We start from the raw sequence: 23315 nt of genomic DNA on the forward strand, positions 1-23315 counted from the left end.
GCGGGACGCGGCACTGCACGGAGGCGCAGCAGGTACCGGTCGCAGGCGGCTGGGGGCGCCGAGGGGCCGGGGGCCGAGCCTGGGCAGCAGACTCAGACTTCCCCGCCTTCTCCGGACGGCCCCAGCAGCTGTACGGGGCGGGGCCGCCGCGTCTCACCCCCTCCGTCGGACCCTGCACCCAGGGCATGGCCGGAGATCTTCCCCGCCGGGGTGCGACCCCTGCGCCATCAGCACCCGGGCAGGGGCCTTTTCTCCTCTCTGGCCCGAGACTGGTCCCAGCCCCCGGGCCCCTCCCGCTGCGCACATCTGGAAAGAATCTGAGGGCGAATGGGAGGCGGGTGGAAGGACGAGGCGGGCGACAGGGAATGTGGGGGCAGGTGGAACTGGGCAGGGGCGTGGACCCCTCTGCCTAGAGCCAGGGTCCAGCGTTTCCCGCGTCTTTCCACATCAACTCATCAGGGGCCCCAGTTAGTTCAACCTCCGACTTCGTTACAGATAGAGAAGCTGAGGCCCAGAGAGAGGCAGAGATCCGCCCGCAGGGAGGGTGGACAGGTGAGGCGGACCCCGCACGTGCGTCGCCCAGCCCCGCTCCGGGGCTCGGCTCCCCCGGCCGCTGCGCCGCCCCAGCCCAGCGCTGCGCACAGGCTGAGCCAAAAGCTCTCAACCGACGGCCTGGAATCCGTCTGTCTGTCTACGCGGCTGCTTCCCGGCCGGGACAGCTGAATGAAGAGGGTGTAGGGGGGTGAGCGGCCGCGGAGCGCAAGGAGCAAGGTCGGCGCCCTCCTGCTAAATGCAGCTGAAGCCCCAGGTTGCGGGTCCCTGAGCCATCACCCTGGCCTAGGGCGGGGGAAGAGATCTCGGCGTTGGAATACCTGACGTACTGACAGGTGGAAGAGGAGGTGGCGGCAGCGGCGATGGTGGTGGCGGCGAGCTCCTAGTGGCCTCCGGGGCTGGGGTTGGGGATGGAAGGCAGCTGCAGCCTAAACTGGGAGGAGCAGGCACGGTAGCACGGGGCGAGTGCCCTGACCCGAGCACATGCGGAGCTGACGGTCCCGGTCCGGGAGGCGCAGAGGGATGCGGGCCCAGAGCTTGGAGCAAATTACGGACCTGTCGAGGCCCACGCAACCTGAGCGTTTGCCTTTTGAGTTCGGGTCAGCCGGGGAAAGGGAAGCTGTGATCTGCCTGATTCCAAGAGGCACCGCTTGTGTGAGCCGGGAGAGCCCCTGGGTGGTCCTGCCCCCCACCCCTCCCTTGAACAGAAACCCTCCGCAGTGGGAAGGTCAAGGTGAGGCCCGGGTGGGGTGGGGGGCAAATGACCGGTCTCACACCACTCGGAAGAGCCTGTGGGCTGCCATGGGAAAGACCAGTGACTGGTCTGGGGGTTCAGTGCCTTATGGCCACTCTTGGGGCCTAGGGCCCAGTCTTCTCTAGCCTTCTGCAAGTTAAGAAGTGTCAGATTCAAATGACTGTTTTCACATCATCTTGTGGGAGCATACTTTGTCCCTTCTGTCTGAATCTTGGATGGGGGGTGACTAACAGTAGCACCTTTAGGCCTGGTAGAGTCATACATAAGAACACTGACCATGACCTGCCTGGAACCCTTGATGGCTTCCTATCACTAACAACTTCGCACTGTGGCCTATACTCTTGGCAACCTAGGCCTTCAGCCCCAACCTCCCTCCCCGTTTACCTTTTCTTAAAAAAACCTCACCCTTCTCCCATCCCACACCAATACCTTTTGCTTGTGCCCTTCCCTCTGCCTGGAGTGCCTGTCCTCCCCTTTGTCCACTTGGAGAACTCCTACTCAGTCTTCAAGACCCCCTCAAGGCTGGGGCAGAAGATTCAGATTTTAGTCCTGGCCTTGCTTTAACATACTAATCTGTAAATTGAGGGAGTCATACCAGATAATATTGCAGATGTTTTCTAACGCTGCCTTTCACAAACTCATTCATTCATTCAGCAGGGAGCCAGGGGAGGCTCAGCTGAGCCCTGAAGGATGAAGAGGGCTGGCGGTGTGGTGGGAGCACTCAGGAACACCCTAACCCAGTCAAGTGGTAGGAGAGGCTTTCTGGATCGGGGGCATTTGAGGAAGAGTTTTCTATGGATGGACAGCAATGGGAGCCCCTTTGTGCTTGAGTTCCGAAGCTGCAAAATAGGAAGACAAACTTTTAGTCCTGGCATTTCTATTAGAGTCAACAAGATGCAGCCATTTGGGGCCCCATACAGAGCAGGTGATCAGTGAATTTTTAGTGAATTTTTACTGAATTTGAGTGGAGGAGGAGGGTGGTGCTGGGGGCTGAGGAGTTGCCTCCTGATTTGGGTTTTCCCATTCCTTCCTGCAGTCTTGCCTTAATCCCCCACTGTGCCTCGAGGCTTGGTTCCCCAAGCTGGAGGTAGGGGACAGCGAATCCCACTTACTTCCTCAGTAACAGTAACCCTGTGTGTGGCACACCTACCTGGTGCTAGCATCATGCTAGGCTGTCATTTCACTTAATCCTCACTCGTAGCTCCCATCTCCATTTCCTAGTCCAGTAAACAGAGGCCTAGAGCAGTGTGGTGACTTGTCCAGACTCACACAGCAGTCAGGATTGGAACCCATGTCCTTCCATCTCTAAAACTCTCCAGTGAGGAGGAGCTCACCACAGACTAAGCTGTGCCTCTGTCCCAGGGGTTTGAGTTGTTCCTCCCCAGGTGGACTTGAAGCCCCTGGAGACCAGGCGTCTGCTGTGTCCTCTGTTTTTCCCCCACACACCTTCCACATGGTTTGGCACACAGAATAGGTTTCGGGGGTTTATCTTGCTCAATATTCTTAGAAAAACAAGGTGGAAATTGAGACTCAGATTGGTCAGTGGTGGGGCCCAGGTCATATAGCAAGCCAGGTGGTAAAGCTGGAGCTGCCCAAGATCCCAGGTCTGGCTGGGGGGAGGGGAGTTGCCATGCTTTTCCCTCGAAGCCAGCTCCTCCTTTCCATCCCTGTGTCCAGCACTCCCATCTCTGCCCAGACCAGGCTCATCATCCCTTGCCTGTGCCATTGCACAGCCTCACAGTCCATCCATAACCAACCAGTGTCACACTCCTATACTTCCATGGCTCTTCATCCTCCAAAGATGAAGCTCACAACTCCCTAACCTGGCCTTCGAGCCAGTGGTGGGGCCCAGGTCATATAGCAAGCCAGGTGGTAAAGCTGGAGCTGCCCAAGATCCCAGGTCCGGCTGGGGGGAGGGGAGTTGCCATGCTTTTCCCTCGAAGCCAGCTCCTCCTTTCCATCCCTGTGTCCAGCACCCCCATCTCTGCCCAGACCAGGCTCATCATCCCTTGCCTGTGCCATTGCATAGCCTCACAGTCCATCCATAACCAACCAGTGTCACACTCCTGTACTTCCATGGCTCTTCATCCTCCAAAGATGAAGCTCACAACTCCCTAACCTGGCCTTCGAGTACCTCCTTGTTGGCCTGGACATGTGGCCACTGTGCCCACTCTTATCACTGCCAGTCCCCATCCCCCACCAGACAGTTATGAGCTTCGTAGAATTCATAGTGTGGACTTTCTTGCCCCTAGGCCTCTGCACACGCTGACCTCCTTGCCTGTATTTCCCTTTCTCTTTAGCCTGACATTCATCCTTCAGAATAGCTGGATCAGGCATCACTTCTTCTGGGAAGCCTTCTCTGGCCCAGGCAAGGTTAGGCTTCTTCTGGGCCCCGATGGACTCTAAGCTTTCCCCATACCTCTCATGACACTGGGATTATAATACTCAGTTTACACATGATGCTGTAGACCAGCACTGTCCAATAGAAATATGATGTGAGCCACAAATGCAAGCCACATAGTGTGAAATTTTCTGGAAGCCACATTAAAAAGAGTAAAATGAAACAAACTTAATTTTATTTTATTTAACCCAAGATATCCAAAATATTATCATGTAATCAATATAAAAATAAAAATGAGATATTTTGTGAGATATTTAAAACTAATCATCAATATTAGTATTAATGAGGCATTTTACACTTTTTTGGTACTATGTCTTTGAAATCCATGTATACCACACTTTACACTTATCACATGTCTCAGTATGGACGAGCCACATTTTAAGTGCTCAATAGCCACATGGGGCAAGTGGCTACTGGAGTGAACAGTGCAGCTGTGAGCCTCACAAGGGCAAGAGCCATGCCTGAATCTTTTGTCTGGGTTCCCAGCACCCAGCTTGGCCCAGGGGAGAACAGCATAGCATTGTGCTTGAGACCTGGGGTGGGAACTTGGCTTTGTCACTTAACAGCTGTTACATTGGCTGATCCCAAATCTAGACATTGACAGCTCCCTAATCTATAAAGTGGTGTTAACATTTCAATATGGTTCAGAATGTTAATATAAATTAAATATTTTTATGGATATAGTTTACAGATTTTTACAGATATAAAACTGAAGTTGAGGGAGGCAGGACAGCCTGTCCAATGAGTGCAGAGAATATGTGGGGACCAGAGTTCCTTCTGGATCCTTCCTCCTGGCCTCCTGCCCTGATTGAATTGGGGCTGGGGTCTGTTCCTGCCGCCTCTCAGAGCCCCAGTCTGCAGGGGGCGTCAGACGGGCAAGGAGTCAGGAAGCTTGCTCCGGTCTAATGCTGGCAGCTCTAGGGGCTGAAGGCTGTTGGAACTAGCTGTGGCGTTCTCATGTGCCATGGGAATGATGGTCTGTGGACTAGCATTTGGTCAGGGGACAGGTGTAGCAGGAGTGTGGCAGGGCGAGCATAGGGCCAGGCTGCTGTGGGCATCCCTTGCTGCTGCCGACTGATCACTGAGCCGAGGAGCTCTGTGTGTGCTATCTCTCTGGTTCTCTAGCAGGACCCAGTCTGCCTGGGCCATGTGGCCCTGTAGGGTCAAGCAAGCCTGACTGCCTTCCCTCTTCTCCCTTCTCACACCTTTTCCCTCTGGGGACCCATGTTCCTCAGGACCCCATGTACCCCCACCCCAGTCTGGGTGGGCAGTGGTTATTGGTACTGGGGTCTGCCACACCTTAGGGCCTTATTTACCTCATCTGTGTCCCTGGTGCCCAGCACAGAGCCTGGTACAGACGGGGCCTCCCCTTAGAGAGTTGGCAGAGCCAGTGATGGAGGCAAAGTGGTATGTGAAAGAAATAGCACAGCAGCCACTGGCAGCTGGAATTCGTAGACGACCAGAGAGTCTGCAACACCTTCTGGGGGGAGATAGGCCTGGGCCTGTGTTGAAAAGCCCAAGCAGGAAGGTGAGGAAGCAGGGACTCTGGGGTGGGTGATGTTGTGGTCGGGCTGCAGAGCATGCCCGTGAGCAGATGGTTCGTTGTAGGAAGAGCTCAGGTTCATTGAGCACTTACTGTGTGCAGAACGTGCATCTCACCGACACCTCACAACCTCCCCACGAGATCAGTTCTCTTATCATTCCCAAGGACAGGGGAGGAGGCTGAGGTTCAAAAGGTTACAAAACTTGCCCCAAGTCACACAGCTGATAAGAGCCAGAGCTGAGACCTCAGCCCTGGCTGCTGGCTTTGGAGCCTTCTCAACCAGACATCAGCGTCATTGTCAAATTCCCAGTTTACCAAACCCTCCCAGGCCCAGTGTCTCGTCAGACTCTTCTGACTGCTCAATGGGTTGTGGTTCTCGATCTAGAGGTGGGCGGAGAGGCTCAGCCCAAGCCAGGCACTGCTCAGTCCAAGCCCCAATGCTCGCTGCAGCGCCTCCTGCTCACTTGAAGCACGTTACTGTGCCCAGTCGCTAGGTAGTGATAGCAGCTCCTCACCACCTGATAGGTGCCAGGTACTTTACATCTGTTATCTCACTGACTCCTCACGGTAGCTGTGAGTTTAGATGTATTGTCTGCATCATACAGATGAGGAAACTGAGGCTCAGAGGGCAGAGCCCCAAAGTGGTGGAGGTGTAATTCAAACTGGGTCTGTGGGATTTTAGAGTCAATGTACCTGAGCTCCTGCTGTCACAACTTGTCAGATCCTAGAGGTGTCTGAGTCCCTGTAAACTCAGGGACCCAGCTCTGAGCCAAGCCTAGGCCCATGGGACTGCTGGCAGAACAGCATCCCAGCATCTTCCTCAGTGGGCCTGAGACCATTGCCGGTACCCGCCTCCCCACAATCCTGCTGCACCAGGGGGCCATGCTGGGGAGTGGTCTCCTGCAGGTGGCAGTGGGCATGTGAGCACACCAGGCCCTGGTTAGGACAGTGGAGGGTATAAACCTCAGCAATGGGAGAGGGGAGGGCATGGGGGCAACAGCCCCATTCACTAATAAATACCTTTTCTATGCCAGGCTCGGCTTGGTCTGCACCCAGACATGGAGAGTTACCCACAACCTTGTGCTGGGAAAAGACTCCTTTGCATATTCGCAACCCAACCCTGCTAATGCTAAGCCCTGGGGCAGCGTATGGTAGAGAACTCTGGGGCATCTGAGAATCTTCCTCATCATAACACTGGAGTCCAGAAGAGAGGGGAAGGGCATTCCAGGCAGAAGGAACAGCATGTGCAAAGGCCTGGAGGGAGAAACTACTAATAGTCTTGTGTTACTGGAGGCAGTTAGGGGAAGGAGTTGGGAGAGAGGCAGAGCCAAGTATGAAGATCTGAGAATGGCAAGCTAAGAGTTGGGATGCACCCTGCTGGTACTGGACTGCAGTGGCCTATGGCTGCCAGAGGAGAAACAGGGTCTCCCAGCATGGCCTGTGCCAGGGCAGCAGGAGCTCAGCAAAGACCAGGTCTTGCCTTAGCTTCCCCTTCTGAAATGGGGGTAAAGATTCCTTGGGGCCAGGACTGGTGAGGGTTGCAGTAGGTTTTGCAGACCAACCTAAGGACAGGGCTTCATCTTCACACCCCTCCAGGGGACAGCCCAGATGAGAGTTGACTGGGAGGGGGAGGGAGGCAGTCGACAAATCAGCTGGGTGCCGAGGACAGGGTCCAGAGCAGGCACTGCCTTGTGCCAGGGAGGGCCCAGTCGTGACTCTCGAGGGCCCTAGTTGTTTACCCACTGTACCTAACAGATGGTCAGCCCTGGTGTGAAGGTGGGTCTGACTCAACTCCTCCTGCAGGTACCATGGCCCAGAGCAGGGCGCTGCTGCTCCTGCTGCTGTTACCGCCGCAGCTGCACCTGGGACCTGTGCTTTCAGTGAGGGCCCCGGTGTCTGGCCGAAGCAGCACCCACAGCCTGAGACCTGAAGAGAACGAATTTGTGGAGGAGGAGCCGGTGCTGGTCCTGAGCCCTGAGGAGCCAGGGCCTGGCCCAGCTGCAATAGACTGCCCCCAAGACTGTGCCTGCTCCCAAGAGGGTGTCGTGGACTGTGGTGGCATTGACCTGCGTGAATTCCCAGGGGACCTGCCTGAACATACCAACCACCTGTCCCTGCAGGTGAGACCCACATCATGCCAGTGGTAACCAGGGGCTGGCCCCTGTACTCATGGCCCCCATCCCAGAATCACCAACACTCATGGTAACCTGTTCACCTAGAACCTTCAGTACTGTAGCTCCCCACCCCCAGATACAGGGTGCTAGGGCAGGTTAGACTGGCAGAGTCCTGGCCCCATCCACATGGCACCCCCTCTTGATGTCCCAGTCACAGGGCACTGTGATATTTATAACCTGCTTTGTTCACTTAGGAGTGTGGGCTGAGGCCCAGTAAGTAGAGTCAGGCTCTGTCTGAAAATGGACACAGACCTGCCTGACAGCTGACCCTCTGAACAGACAGTCAGGGCACTGCAGATGCTGTTACCAGAACAGCAAAACCAGAGCAAAGGAGACCCTGACTAGAGTGCTCTGGAGGATCAGAGGACAGAGTGCTCTCCCCAGCTGAGGCACACCTGGACTTTGGAACCTCGAGAAGTGGGACACAGTGTTCCAGAATGGGGGGGACTCTGGGAGCGCTAGTGCACCCATGATGGCCTTGTGTGGCCCAGCAGCCCTGTGGAGTGGGAGGGGCTGTTCCACCCATTTCCAGAGGAGGTCAGACCTGTGAGGGAAGGTGACCTATCCATGGTCACGCAACATGGGTGGGTCTGGGCAGGCAGCTGTGGGAGCCCAAGGCCAGGATAGCCAATGAGGGGACGGGACAAGGTAAAGATAGCTCTTATAGTTGGTTCAGGTGCTCATTCATTCCTACGTAGACTATTCGTTGAGTACCTGCTCTATGCCTCCGGTCCTGTGTGGGGTGCTGGGCATGTAGGGAGGACTTGGACACTTCCTGCCTGTCAGGTGCTCACAGTGTGTGGGTGAGGCAGAGACCCACACAGATAGAGATATCAGACGGCAGTAGGACTTGTGCTGTGGTGTCCAGAGCAGGCTTCTAATCCAGCCCCCATCCAACCCAGGAAGGCTTCTGGAGGAAGTGCTACTTGCCCCAAGTGTTAAAGCATTCCAAGCGGGGTGGGGACTGCAGGGCCAAGAAAGGGAAGCAAAAGTGGTTCTGGCTTGGGGAATAGCTGTGGATGCCTGTCACCAAGTGGGAACACTCGGGGAGCAGATCTGCAGGGTAGACAAGTTTGAGCTGCCCGTGGAGGTCCATGTGTTGGCTCATAGAAGGAGGGACTCACACATTTGTTGTGGTCACTGCTATTGTGTCCCCAGTGCCCATATCCAGGCTTGGCTCAGAGCCAGCACTCAGGGTCTATCTGCTATGGGGGAGATCCTAAGGGAAGTGCCCAACAGAGGCACTGGCTCCTAGGACTGGGGCTTAGGGGAGGGGCAGGAGCCCTGGACACTCCCCCACCAGGCTGATGCTGGCTCCTCATCGCCACCCCCACGCCCGACATCTCCCCAGAACAACCAGCTGGAGAAGATCTACCCTGAGGAGCTCTCTCGGCTTCAACGGCTGGAGACTCTGAACCTTCAGAACAACCGCCTGACTTCCCGAGGTGAGGGGTTGCCCAAAGCCCAGGGTTGGGGACACAGGTAGGGACTTGGGGCCTGAGTGGTGCCAGATGCCAGAGCTTGGCTCTGCAGATCCTGAGATTCTACAGAGAAGAGCAGGCCTGGGCTGGGTTGGCAGCGGATCTGCATGAGGACCACCTCCACACGCACGAGGGGCTCCCTCTTGCCACCTAAAAGCCACCCCTGGGTGTTTCTGAGACCTGGGAGACAGGACGGGGGAGGCTTTGGAGAAGATTAGCTTCCCAGGACCTTCTCTTAGAATCGTCAATTCACAGAGAACCTTTAGCATTGAAGGATTGTAGAATCCTCAAATTTTAAAAAGTATTTTTTTTTTCTGATGATGAAAATAATATACATGGTTGGGAGAGAAAATTTGGAAAATAAGATGGAAAGAAAAAAATAACACTCATATTTCAGCCACTTGGAATTAATCACTATTGGTATTTGGGTATACTTCTTTCCATTTTAAAAAAAGCAGCTTTATTGAGGTATAATTTATAAAACGTAAGATTTAACCAATTTAAAGGTACAATTCAATGAGCTTTAGTAAGTGTATACAGTTGCGCAGCTATCACCACAACCCAATCTAGCCTTGTTTTCTTTGCATTTTAAAATTCATAGCTGAACTCATATTGCAGATATTATAACCTGCTTTGTTTCACTTAGCAATTAGCTCAGCAGCGTTTCTCATGTTGCTAAAGCTCTCACTGACCGTCACTGTACAAAGCAGCAGCAGGGTATTCCATGGAGGGCTGTATCACGGTTTATATAACTGTTCCCTCTTGTTAGAAACTTGGGTGGATCCCAGCATCTAGGGGTCTTGGAGCCTGGAACCGAGTGTCAGAGGCCGGCCTCAGGGCTGGAGAGGAGCCATCCTGGCCAGGCTCCCTGCGACAGCTGAGTCCTGACACTACCTCTGCCAGATGGGGCAGGGGCAAGCCAGGTGGTGGGGATGTCCAGGGCCCTCAGCCCCGCCCTGCATGGAAACATCCCAGCTCGGCCCCACCTGCCGTGGACGGGGCTGGGGATGAAGACGGAACAGGAAAGGGTCAGGTCGGGTCCTCTGCCTGGTGGCCTGACCTTACCGGGATCATTCCCACTCAGGGTGAAGGATCACTCAGTCCCTCAGCAGACACTTAACTGCTTGCTCCTTTGGGCTTGGACCCGTGTGAGCAAGGAGAAAGAAAATGGGGCCGGGCAAGCCTGTTGGGACTGACTGAGAAGGGATCTGAGCTGCCCCTGGCCCCCACTGCTTGTCCTGGCAAGTGGGGTGTCCATGGGGGAGGGGGCGGGCGCTCGCAATGCTCCCCTGTAGCGTCTCCTTCATCCAGGGCTCTGACCGATGACTGTCCTTTGAAGGGCTCCCAGAGGAGGCGTTTGAGCATCTGACCAACCTCAATTACCTGTACCTGGCCAATAACAAGGTGAGGGCCCTGAGGCAGGGTGGGGGCATGCTGCCCTGTCCTCCTGGTGCTGTCTTCCACTGAGTTCTGTGAACTTTTGCCAGGGCCTTTACTCAGCTGGCCGCTGGGTCCCCTTTGCTGCACAGACATTTCCCAGTGGGGGGGGGGTGGTCAAAAGAGACCCCAGGCCAGTAACTCAGGGCATCAGAGTATGTCAGATAATGAAGACAGAAGCCAAGGCCTACAGGAGTATAGGGGAGGGAGGGCTTGTCCCCACTGGGAGGGGGCACTTAGAGAGCTTCCTGGAGGAGATGGCATTTGAGCAGGGGCATGAAGAGTAATAGGATTCCAGCCAGGGGCCCCGGGGGAGGGCACTATAGTAGAAGGGACAGCGTCAGGGAAAGCACAAAGGCACTCAAGCTCAAGATATTTGGCCCCTTCTCCCTCTGAACTCCTCTGAAGTGATCCCTACCCTCCCAGGCTTTGACTCCCATCTGCATCATGGCCACACCCAGTGGCAGTCTCCAGCCCTTTCCACTCCTCAGGCTCGAGCCTCAAAGATCCGCCTGCCTCCTTGACTTCTCTGCTAGATGTCTAATGGAAATAGAGCTACTGCTTCCTGCCCACAGCCACCAAACCCCATCTCCTCCGTCTTCCCATCTGTGTAAAGGACCTTTCTAACCACCTACAGAACCACTGGTGTGAGCCACAGATCCAGAAGTGCTTCTGGATTCTAAGCTCCACTCACCCGTGTCTAGTCCCACGGCACGTCCCCAGTCCCCCATGGCACTCGGCTGCCTCCCCTCACGTGGATGCCCCTGCTTCCTCATTTGCTACCCATCCTCCTTGGAGCAGCCAAAGCGACCTTTAAAAGTCCTATCCCACTTCTACCCTCCATGCACCCAGGATGAGCCCAGGAGGACAGGCAGGGCTGGAGACAGGTCTGGAGGGCTTTGAATGCCAAGCTAAGGGCTGAGGGAGCTGGGAGGGTTTTTTCTTTTTTTATTAGGGGAGTGGGAAGGTCTACATTTTAGGAAGATGACCCTGGTTACAGGGAGGAGAAAATTAAAGGGGCCAGATGAGCAGCAGGCAGTGGCACCTGGAGCTGGCCTCTGCCCCCCATTGGTCTTTCTGCCCCAACTCTTCCCTTTCCAGCTGACCTTGGCACCCCGATTCCTGCCAAACGCCCTGATCAGTGTGGACTTTGCTGCCAACTATCTCACCAAGATCTATGGGCTCACCTTTGGCCAGAAGCCAAACTTGAGGTCAGAGTCAGAGGGGTGGCCCTAGGCTCAGACTGGGGAACGGGGCAGGGCTGAGGTGGAGGCTGCCCATCCTGTGTGAACATGGACAGGCCCTGGAGGAGGGACTGGTGCAGTGGGGCTGCAGTGGAGGGACATCCAGGTGCTGGAGGAGCAGAGGATAACTATGTTAGCTCCCTGAGGGCAGGGTCTTGTTGGTTATGTCCACTGTTATATCTTCAGAGTCTAGATAGGCCTGGCCCATAGTACATACATTGATTTATACACAAAGTATGTGTACATGTACATATATATTTAATATATTATGGGATATATTTACTATTTATTTGCTGAATGAATGAGGGTCACCTCCTCTGAGCCAGGCCATGTGCTGGGCACTGGGGGCAAAGGGGCAGGCACGGATAGGCCCTGTCTTCAGAAAGTCCTATAGAACCCAGAGCCAGACTGTGCGGGGATGGCAGGTAGGGACGAAGGAGCTGAGAGGGAGGCAAGGACTCCAGGCCAGGGATGGTTGGGGGTCGGCTGAGGACCTTGAAAAGTGTGGAGGAGCCTGACTGGGAGTCAGGAAATCCTATTTCCGCCACTAACTTCTTGGGTGACTCTGGTGGGGCATGGCTCCTTCTGGTCCTTGGTCCCCTCAGCTGTGTAGGCAGGGTCTGAGGCTCTTCTAGCTCTGCACCCTTGGGTTTGAATGGGAGGAGAGCATTCTTGGGCCCTAGACTCAGGCTGAGCAGGGTTCTGAGGCTCACCAGGTGAGCTGGCTCAGGGGCCAGGGGGAGCCCAGGTGGGGCAAGGACCTGTGCCTTGACCCGCAGGTCCGTGTACCTACACAACAACAAGCTGGCTGATGCTGGGTTGCCAGACAACATGTTCAACGGCTCCAGCAATGTTGAGATCCTCATCCTGTCCAGCAACTTCCTGCGTCATGTGCCCAAGCACCTGCCGCCTGCCCTGTACAAGCTGCATCTCAAGGTGGGGAGGGGAGAGGGAAGGGAGGGGGACAGCAGACCCCACCGCCAGAGCATGTGAGCAGAGACTTGAAGCAGGGAGAGCCCAGCCCACAAGGGCACAGGTGCTGCCTGCGTGAGGTTGTGGGGCCAGAGTCTACTGTGGAGAAGCAGGCAGAAGCCCGGTATCTGGCCTTTGGTGCAGGGCGTGGGAGGGCCAAGAGCAGAGTCTACTGTGGAGAAGCAGGCAGAAGCCCGGTATCTGGCCTTTGGTGCAGGGCGTGGGGGGTGGCAGAGGAGGGGGGACAGCTGTCAGCACCATACCTAGGATGGTCCAGGCCTGGGTCTTCTTCTGGTGGCTCCCCAGACCCCCCTCCACACCTCATCTTGAGGCCCTGGCCTTGCCCCTTGGGTCTCCCTCACACTCTCCTCCCTTCCTTCCCGCCCCACAGAACAACAAGCTAGAGAAGATCCCCCCAGGGGCCTTCAGTGAGCTGAGCAACCTGCGTGAGCTGTACCTGCAGAACAACTACCTGACTGATGAAGGCCTCGACAACGAGACCTTCTGGTGAGTCCCCGTCTCACCACGCCCTCATGTGACCATGCGCCCAGGAAGCTCCTTTCTGGGCTCACCGCCCAGCCAAGCCCTCTCACACTCATCCCTTGCCCACCTCCCCTAGCTGATTTCCTTGGAGAAGGAAGTTTGAGGCTTGTGCTTCTGTCGACATCTCTGTGTCCAAAAACAAGCAATGTGTATAGGTAGGGCCTGCCAAGATTCCAGAGAGGCAAGGAGGCATCTGCAGAGGCTGGCCTTGGTGTGAAATACAAACTCAAACATTCTTGCTGAAGGCAACTATACTTTCATTTTTTAGGGCCCAGGGTAGCCACAAAAAGCTACCAAAAGATTAAATAGTGGTCTTCAAATAAGCTTCCATGTGTTAGAAACTGCTAGATCCGTCCTACACCAGCATACCATTTAGTCAACCCGTTGAGAGTCTGGGAGAAGACTGAGGTCCCCCAGTCAGTGATTGGCAGAGCTGGGATGAATTAGAGGTAGTCCCCCTGCTAATTCCCCTGGGAATAATGGAAATAAGCGCAATGTGGGCTTGTGCCAACCGTCCTAATTCCCTCTTTCCCCCAGGAAGCTCTCCAGCCTGGAGTACCTGGACCTGTCCAGCAACAACCTGTCGCGGGTCCCAGCCGGGCTGCCACGCAGCCTGGTGCTGCTGCACCTGGAGAAGAACGTCATCCGCAGTGTGGACGCTGACGTGCTGACCCCCATCCGCAGCCTCGAGTACCTGCTGCTACACAGCAACCAGCTGCGGGCGCATGGCATCCACCCGCGGGCCTTCCAGGGCCTCAAGCGCCTGCACACGGTGCACCTGTACAACAATGCGCTGGAGCGCGTGCCCAGCGGCCTGCCCCGCCGCGTGCGCACCCTCATGATCCTGCATAACCAGATCGCAGGCATCGGCCGCGACGACTTCGCCACCACCTACTTCCTGGAGGAGCTCAACCTCAGCTACAATCGCATCACCAGCCCACAGGTGCACCGCGACGCCTTCCGCAAGCTGCGCCTGCTGCGCTCACTAGACCTGTCGGGCAACCGCCTGCACACACTGCCACCTGGGCTGCCCCGCAACGTGCACGTGCTGAAGGTCAAGCGCAATGAGCTGTCTGCCCTGGCACGGGGGGCGCTGATGGGCATGGCCCAGCTGCGCGAGCTGTACCTCACAGGAAACCGACTGCGCAGCCGGGCCCTGGGTCCCCGCGCTTGGGCGGACCTCGCCCATCTGCAGGTAAGGGGGAAGTGAGGGGGCTGGGCCATGCCTGTGGTGGGTAGTACTGGTATGGCTGCTCCGAGCCCACCTGCTGGGACCAGGTGAAGGAGATGTCTCTGATATGGCCAGGCTGAGCTCAGCACCTGCAGATCTAGGTTTGAGAAGGGCTGTGGGGGTAATCGGAGGTCATGGCTGCAGGTAGGGGGACCCATGGTTCAGAACGATGGGGGGAAGTTTGGGTGGCATGGAAGAGTCAAGCTCATCCACCTGCAGGGACAGGAAGAGGTGCTTGGAGAAGGTTGGGCCTTGGGGTGGGGGTGGGGGATAGGGGAGCATGGCTTGGCTGTGGGCTGATGGCACAAGATAGCTAGGGATTGGGGAGTCAACTTGAGGCCTTCTGGGGCTGGTCAGTGGCTGTGGCTGCTGTGGCCACGTGGTCAGAGTCAGGCAGGGGTGTCCAGGAATGTGAGAGCTCCCAACTCAATGAGCGTGGCCCCAAAGTGAAAGTCACCAGAGAACCTGGGAAGGAGGATGAGGTACAACCAGGTCAGGGACTGCTGGACTGCACCACTGGCTCACTGTTGGCCTGCCACAGCCCCTCTGCAGCTCTGCCAGGGCCTGCCCTTCACAACCAGACCTAACATAAGGGGCTCAGGACCTCTATAAGCTGTTCCCTCTCCCAGATGTCCTCAGGGCTTGCTCCTCTCTCGGGGTTCTGCTCAAATGTCACCTCCATGGGAGGCCTTCCCTTACCCTGTGGCCTTGGCTTCCCTCTGCTCTGTTTTTCTTCATCACCCTCATCCCTGCCGGGTATTTGGTGGTCTGTTTGCTGCTTGTTGCCTGCCCCTCGGGCTAGAATGAGGGGCAGGCGTTTTAGTCTGCTGTGCTCACTGCTGGACCCATGGCCTCTGTGTGGTAGGCACACAGTCAGTGCCGGGAAGGATGACGTCAGGGTTGCTGTCAGAACGGGATGTCTGAGCAGAGCACAGCGGAGAGGCCTAGAGAGTGGGGACGGTGGGGGTAGAGCCCTGAGGTGGAGCAGGGTGGGACTTAGGGGCAGCTGGTCCTGCAGGTTTAGCTGGGGCCTCTCCTCATCCAGACCACTCCGCTGAGTGCCAGACACTGGTATTCAGCCACATGTGCATCCCTCTTGGGTGTTCCGCAGTGGCCCATTCTCAAGGGGCCCCAAACGCCATTGTATTCTCCTCCTTACCCACTTCTCTTGCTGCATTTGCTAACTCGCTGGAGGGACAGGATGGCATTCACCCAGCTGTCCACGGGAAAGCTGGAAGCCCCTTTGTCATCTCCATTTTTTGCACTGCCGCCTGCTGGTAATGATAGGCTGTTGGGAGCTGCCAGTTCTACCAACACGTCTCTCAGTCTATTCACTTCTCTCCATCCCTGCTTCCCTCACCTGAGGCTGGGCCACCTTGTTTCTTGCCTGGACCCCAGTTTCCTAGGAGTCCTCCACTCCTGTACTCCATGTGCAGTCCCAGATAACTTGAAAAACACATGCTCTTGTCCAGAACCCTTCTGTGGCTCCCCGTTACCCTTAGAACCCAGGCCAGACTCCTTGCCATGGCCTTCAAGGCCTGCTCTGCCTCTGCTCCCAGCTCATACTGCCCCCTTCCCCACCTCGTTCACTGGAGATGCCTACTCATTCCTTCATCCCATAAGCCCTCATGGAGCTCCCACCACGTGCCAGATGCAGTTCGAGGACTGGGGACTCACTGGGGAATAAGACAGATGGAGGGCCATTGCCTTTCTGGAGCATATACTTAGGACTCAGCTCAGGTGTCACCTCCTGCAGAAAGTCCTCCTTCCCTTCCCTCAGTGATGGGCAGGTTAGATGTCTCCCTGGGCCTGGACCAGGGATGTCTTGTGGGGAACAGGGGAGGAATTCTTCCTCACGCCATGGATCTTTCTATAGGCAGCTGCTCCTGCTGCTTCTGAGCTCCCACCTGTGTTAACCACTTTCTCCCTGGAAAGCTTTTCCTGACCCAAGGCTCGGTCAGTCCCCTCCTCTAGATACCCTCATCACATCCCAATTCCACTGGCTTGTCATAGTCAGATTTTGTGTCCATCTCCGCTGCCAGACTGGCTTCCTGAGGGCAGAGGCAGTGTCTGAGTGGATTCTACATGCCCTGTGCCCGTGGGCGGTAAGGAACGCTAGAGTAGAGATGTCTGGAGGCAGACAGACATCCGTCCTACACCAGCATACCATTTAGTCAACCCGTGCTTTGGGGACACAGAAGGAAGCAGGGAGCCCTGCTGGCAGAGGAAGGCTCCCTAAAGTGCAGGAGGCTTGTGCTGCCCTTGAATCCTGATGCTGACTTGCCTGCATGTCTGGATTCATGGCCCCCAGTTTCCTGAGCCTGAATCCAGCCTCTCAGGGTGAGGAAGGGAGCTGAGAGATCATGGCGTGCTGCCCCGCGGCTGCACAGGTGTGTGGGTTGGGAGAGAGGCAATGAGGGTAGCCACAAGGCCAGTGTGTAGCAGGTCTTCTGCCTTCTGCAGGTTCCTTCTGCTCCCTGGGAAACGCATCCCTATTTCTCTGACTGCCAGCTCCTGGACTCCAGGCATGTGGTGACTCTGAGGCTGACCAGCCTAGAGCCCGGAAGTTGTGCCAGGGTCACTGCGGGCCTCACACCCTTTCTCCTGGCCCTTGCATATGTGTCTCCTGAGGTCCGTAAATAAACAGCTCCACCTATGCACCTCCCTCTGTGCCCATCCAGGGCCAGTGGAGCGAGATTGAAAGGCTGGAGGATCCCTAGCCTTTGCCGGTCTGAGGTTTTTAGTCTGATGAGGTGATAGGTATGTTAAAGAGGGATAGTGACACCCAAACATCTTGGCGGTGAATTCATGTGGGAAGCAGAAGGGGCTGGGCTGGGTAGGATGCACATCAATTAGAACAAGGGTTTAGTGTCAGGCACACGAGGTCCCAGCATGTTGTAGACTGTCCTCCCCCCACCACACACAGGGTTATCATTAGATTTAGATAGGCAGGGAGCTTGGTGGGGGGTTGGTAAGCTGTTAAGCACTTTGTACAGGTGGGAGTCCCTGACTCCCCTGGCCACCCCCGCAGCTGCTGGACATCGCCGGGAATCAGCTCACGGAGATCCCTGGGGGGCTACCTGAATCGCTTGAGTACCTGTACCTGCAGAACAACAAGATTAGCGCTGTGCCTGCCAATGCCTTCGACTCCACACCCAACCTCAAGGGGATCTTTCTCAGGTAGTAGATCCCCTGTTGCCCTGCACACACCCCTTTGGCACTTGTCCCAGCTCTAAGCAGGACAGTTGGGAACAGCTCACAGGTAGAGGTCAGCATTCGAAGACTGACTCCACTGCTGACTGGCTGGATACTCACAGAACCCCACCAAACCAATGTCTCAGCTCTCAAGGGTGGGGACAGTCCTGGACAGGCCTGATATGGTTCATAGGTTTGTAAAAACCTTAAAAACCAGTGCACACAGGTGTCATTGATGTTACTGTGGCAGGAAAGGACTCCAGAGAGCCTCTTCCCAATGTATAGCTGGGAAAGCTGAGGACCAGAGATCACAGGTGACTGCTGTGTCCACAGCTACAGCAGACGCAGAACATTGATATTCAGGTCCTTGCTGGGCTGTGAGGATGAGAGATGAGGGTTTGTAATGATTCAGGGACCCAGCTCCCCAAGAATATGAGGGACCTCGGTACAACAGAGCCAGGTAGCTCTTTCTGATTGGGAAGAGTGGGGGGGACAATCAGAAAGAAGGGAACAGAAAACAGAAGAGTAGTGTGTGCACTCCCAGGGACTCTGCAGACCAGAAGGCCCAGGGCTTGGTGACATTAGGGTGGGCTAGCATGTGTCTCAGACTTCTGCAGGGGAGCCAAGGCACAGCGGTACAACAGAGCCAGGTAGCTCTTTCTGATTGGGAAGAGTCGGGGGGACAATCAGAAAGAAGGGAACAGAAAACAGAAGAGTAGTGTGTGCACTCCCAGGGACTCTGCAGACCAGAAGGCCCAGGACTTGGTGACATTAGGGTGGGCTAGCATGTGTCTCAGACTTCTGCAGGGGAGCCAAGGCACAGAGAGTTGAGGTGCCTGAGATCGGAGCTGCAACCCCCATCATTTCACAACCTGAGTGTGTCCCTGGCCCAGCTCAGCCCTGGCCTTGCCTGCATGCCACTGTACTCTAGGCACTGCAGTGACTCCAGGCTGCCCAGCCCAGGAGCCTCAGCCTCAGGGTTAATGCCAGAGGGTGCGTGGAGAGGTGGCGCCCATGTCTGCCCCTCCCAAAATGGTAGTGAGAGTGTCTACAAAGGCAGACTCCCCCTCACTTTACAGATGACTGGCCCAGTGTCAGCTCCTGCCCCAGCTGTAGCTGCCCTGAAGAATACCCCTGTATTCCTCACAATGCACCACACTTCTCAGCCACGGCCTTTTCTACTAGCTGTGCCATCTTCTGGGAGGGCCCGTTCCCTCCGCCTTTACTTTCTGGGTGGGTAGGCATGGGACCCTGGGGTTGGGCTCCTGGCATCGACCCCATGTGGATGGCTTGCACAGGTTTAACAAGCTGGCCGTGGGCTCTGTGGTGGAAAGTGCCTTCCGGAGGCTGAAGCACCTGCAGGTCTTGGACATTGAAGGAAACTTTGAGTTTGGTGACGTTTCCAAGGACCGTGGTCACTTGAAAGAGGAAGAGGAAGAGGATGAGGAGGATGAGGATGAAGAAGAAGAGGAAACGAGATAGTGACAAGGTGACACAGATCTGACATAGGTAGGTGGTCTGTTGGGGAGGGCGTGAGGCACTCACTTCTCACCACACTTTCCTGTCCCTGACCCCAGTCTAGGGTCTTTTTGTCCATTTTTCACCCTCCATCTTCTGCTTCATCCATTCATTTTGCAAACCTATGAGAGCACTTGGGATGCGCCAGGCGCTGGGTGAGAGGTTGGGTATAATAGCAAGCCTGCGGGAGGCCAGCACGTGTTGGGGAATTCTAATCCAAGGTGTGAGTGCTGTGAAGGGAGCCACCCAGGGGTGGGCTGGGTGTGTGGGTCTGGGGCTCAGGAGTGATGTCTTGAGACAGTCACTGAAGCTGTGGGGCCTGAGCCCGCCCAGGGACAGTAAGTGAGGGGGACAGGCACAGTGGGAGGGGAGCCTGGAGAGGAGACCGAGATGGAGCAGTCAGGAAAGGAGGCAGGAAAACCATGGACAGCCACAGGCAGAGGGTGTTTGCACATGTATGTGCACATGCACACATGCTTACACATGCACCAACCCACATACACTCATGTGCACACATTCACAGAGCACGCACACGCAGAACACACGCCACATCCATGCACGTAAAGATACACATGCACGTACTCCACGATGTGTGGGCATAGGCCAAGTACATTCTTGCATACACGCACACTCATGCGTACCCATGCACACAGGCTTACATGCATATGTGCACACGTGATATGTACATGCACAGGCTTCTCCAGAAGCAGGGGAGTCAGCCATATCAGTACTGCTGAGAGGCTGAGGGAGCTGAGCACTGCCAAGGGCCTGCTGGATTTATCCACGTGGAGATCGTCCATGACATTGTAGGGAGCAGCCGCCCAGGTAGATGGGGTGGAGAGATGGCTAGAAAGGAAGTGGATCCAGGGAGTGTCAATAATTCTTTCAAGATGAGAGGGTGGTAGTGGAAAGGGGCTGTGAAGTTCAAGGAAGGCTCATTTCATTTGATGCCTCTTGTACGGGGTGAAGCTGGTGTGGATGCTGAAGGGGAGGCCAGCATGGGGGAGGTTAAGCATATGATGGAGAGCCAGGTGTGGGGGCCCCTGTGGGAATGGCAGGAGGGATGGAGGGCTGAGTAGCTGTAGTCCCAGGCAGGTTAGTGGCTTGGTAGCTGGACGTGAAGTCATGTTGGCTTGATGCCTTCAGCCTCTGTTTTCCCTGTGTAGTAAGAGATGCTCAGCAGACCCAGGGTGGGGAGAAGATAGACAGTTGGACCCATCCATGGGTGGGTGTTGGGCCAGGTCTGTGGGACAGGAGGGCAAGGAACAAGGAAATTGAGTGTATTGGCAAGAGAACAGCTGAAGTCATGGATGCTGGGGTCAGGCTGGGTAGGGAAGGAGGGGCAGCCAGGAGGGCTGGTAGGCAGGGACACTAGAGAGGCAGGTTGGACAGTGGGCATGGTGGTGGCAAGTAGCCAGGAGGAGAGGCAATGTGGCCAGAGGCTAGTTAAGAGTGAGCCGTGCTGGGGGTCCCAGGGCCCGGGAAAAGCCACGAGAGGGGGCCGCGGAGAGAAGCCTGAAGTGGCTGTTGATGGCTGACAACAGCCCCTTGGTGGGTGTCAGAGGGAGTTAGGGAGGAGCCCAAGCTGATGATAGAGAGGAATGTGACAGGGACAGGCACAGCAGAGGCGGTGCTTGGGAGTTCCCTTCCCTACTCCTGGGGTCCTGGGGTATGAAGGTGGAGTCCTTCTGCTGAGGCACCGTCCTTATGCAGAGCCAGGGGTCAGCAACAGAAGTGACTGGCCATTCAGTGAGGACCCTATGGCCCTCAGGAGTGGGGTGCAGAGTCCTGGGGTGGGAGGGAGAGAATCTACCCCCTCTGGAAGACATTGGCCATAGTTAGGTCAATTGAGTGGGACCCTGGAAGAGACCCCAGGGAGTGTCCGGTGGGACCCAAAGGCTCTCTAGTACCCATCAGTCCCATCCACGTTGGCTCGAGCACTTCCCAGTAGGCAGCCCTGCTGGCTCTGGGCTCCCAGGAGCAACTCCCTCTCCTCAGTCATAGGGGCCTGGCCTTCCCAGAGCCCCTTCCTGCGCCTCCTGCCCCACCCAGCTCTAATCCACCTCCGCCAGGCTGGTTGCAGCTGACAGGTCTGCCTTGACTTGTCCCCTGACTCTCCTACGTGTTCTGCAGGACAATGGACCACCGGACTCCTTTCTGCAGCACAAGCCTGTGCCCTGTGACTCCCCATTCTGCCACACTCACACAGACACACCCAGCGCTGCACACATGGGGTGTCCCACATGACATGGCCTGAACACAGTCTCACATCCCAGCCCTTCCTGCAGTGTGTCCCACAGCCAGACATGTGTAGACACATGTCACACCCACACACACCCAGCCTGGCCACACACAGCTGGCTGCACATCACCCACCAGACCAGCACACTGTCCACCCCACACCCAACACTGCTGCCATGCCCCCTGAGCCATGCAGACCAGAGAAGGGTGGGACCCCTCCCTGGCACACACAGGTGCCTGCTCCTTCCCTTGCGGACATGCACGCACACACACATGTACATACGTGCACACGTGTGCGCACACACACACACAGTCATGCACAGCCTTCCACAGCCTGTGCCTCCAACAGCTCTTGCTCCTAGCCAGAACTGGCCAGAACAGCTCACCATCTGCCCCATCCATCTGTCCGTCCATCCCCAGGAGAAGACACAGAGTTACCTCCGTGCTCTGCGGCCAGGTGCCTGCTGCTCTCTGGAACTCACAAAAGCTGGCTTTTGTTCCTTTCCCTCCCTTTGGGGACAGGAACCTTCTGGACTGCTGCACTGGCCCCTCCCCGCTTCCCCCAAGTGCTGGAACAGTCACTCTGCTGAGAGCCCTTCCCTGCCCTGCCCTGGTAGGCCACAGGCACTTTTCTGATGGGCAGAGAGGGGCAGAGGCACGGGGCTGGGCTGAACCAGGCAGGAAGAACCCAGCCACACCAATGAGACACCTTTATTCTCTGGGTCTGCAGAGAAGTTCTGGGTGCCATTGGTTTTTCATTTTTTTTAAAGAAAAAGATGATGAAGATATCAAAGCTGATTATTCTTGTTACAGAAAAACTAATATAAAAGCATTATCCCTGTTCTTGCAGCCAGTGGCCGTGTCTGTGTGTGCTTCCTGCCAGGTGCTGTCTGGCGTCAGGTCGAGGTGAGCAGGATACAAGCACCTCAGCACCCTGGCCAGACCAGCAAGAGTCAGTGCAAAGTTCAGTTCTACCCCCAAAACAGTTGCATAGGCAGAGGTCCAGGGGGCTGGGGCTTAACCACGGGTAAGGAGGCTGGGAGGTATGTGCGGACCCTCAGCTCAGTGGGAATCAGCAGGTAGGACCAGCAAGAGTCAGTGCAAAGTTCAGTTCTACCCCCAAAACAGTTGCATAGGCAGAGGTCCAGGGGGCTGGGGCTTAGCCACGGGTAAGGAGGCTGGGAGGTATGTGCGGACCCTCAGCTCAGTGGGAATCAGCAGGTAGGGCTGGGACCCCACTGCCCCAGGCCCTCGAGCTCACTCTTTATTCTCAGAGGCTGAGCACCCAAGCCAAAGGACCTGAGGGCTTGGGGCACTCAAGGCTTACCTGGAGGGGTCGCCTTGGCACTGAGGAGGCACTCTCAATGGGGTCTGTCCCATGGAGGTGGAAGGGGACTGGAGGCAGGCCTGGGAGCTGGAGCAGAGCCAACTTGGGGGCCCAGGTCTCTGCAGGCCTTCCCAGGGAAGAGGTGGCAGACAGCCCCAGTGTGCCAACCCCACACCCCAGTGGCAGTGGCAGAGCCAGGACCAGGGGAGAAAACAGCAGGGAGGCAACACCCAGCTCTGAGCAAAGAAGGATCTGCTGGACAGAGCTGCCCCACAGTGGATTGAGAAGCCCAGAAAGTGGCAACCTCCTGCTACTGGAGGTGTGTCAGTATGCTACTATCATGCCTATGAAAGAGCAGACTCCTGCCTTGTGGTGGGGCATTCTGGATTGCTGAAAGGGTCTTAGAAATGTGACACAAGGAAGGAACGAGTAAGCCCATCCACATGGAGGTGGGAGTGACTGATAGCTGGGCATCTAACCTCTCCTAGGTGACTAGGCCCAACAAAGGAAGGGTGCTCTCAGGGTGGGACCTACAGCTTCCAGGCCTGCAGTGGCAGAAGGTATCCTGGGGTTAAGGTCCTTCCTGGACTCCTCAAGACTATGACTCTGGAAAGAGGATAGAAGTTCAGGAGTGGGCGGCTGGGAGCAGGTGCCTTCCTGACTGTCTGAATGACCTTGGGGAGGTCTGTCCCCTCCCTGGGCC

General features: G+C 56.1%; 1 protein-coding gene across 2 annotated transcripts; it reads left to right on the plus strand.

The window, feature by feature from the left end:
• On the plus strand, positions 1 to 22138 carry PODN (podocan). Of its 2 annotated transcripts, none has more exons than XM_008579754.1 (11): positions 1 to 32; positions 7054 to 7370; positions 8776 to 8869; positions 10245 to 10309; positions 11444 to 11553; positions 12366 to 12522; positions 12950 to 13065; positions 13639 to 14296; positions 17364 to 17512; positions 18826 to 19036; positions 21179 to 22138. In XM_008579754.1, exons 2-10 carry the CDS (start codon positions 7059 to 7061, stop codon positions 19007 to 19009), a joined length of 1845 nt encoding a protein of 614 aa, XP_008577976.1. In that variant the 5' UTR covers positions 1 to 32; positions 7054 to 7058; the 3' UTR covers positions 19010 to 19036; positions 21179 to 22138. The 2 variants fall into 2 exon arrangements, with proteins under 2 accessions (XP_008577976.1, XP_008577913.1); XM_008579691.1 differs by lacking the exon at positions 1 to 32 and adding an exon at positions 2167 to 2231.
• The last annotated feature ends 1177 nt before the right edge of the window (positions 22139 to 23315 follow it).

This window comes from Galeopterus variegatus, unplaced genomic scaffold (genome assembly GCF_000696425.1).
Source record: "Galeopterus variegatus unplaced genomic scaffold, G_variegatus-3.0.2 Scaffold6, whole genome shotgun sequence".
Taxonomy (NCBI): Eukaryota; Metazoa; Chordata; class Mammalia; order Dermoptera; family Cynocephalidae; genus Galeopterus; species Galeopterus variegatus.

Bases quoted from the DNA above. Each gene is read 5' to 3' on its own strand.
- PODN (XM_008579691.1), top strand. From the start codon at position 2,201: ATGCAGCCATTTGGGGCCCCATACAGAGCAG. The intron at 12,523-12,949 runs GTGGGGAGGGGA...CCCGCCCCACAG, and splicing joins TGTACAAGCTGCATCTCAAG to AACAACAAGCTAGAGAAGAT. The intron at 13,066-13,638 runs GTGAGTCCCCGT...TCTTTCCCCCAG, and splicing joins CTCGACAACGAGACCTTCTG to GAAGCTCTCCAGCCTGGAGT.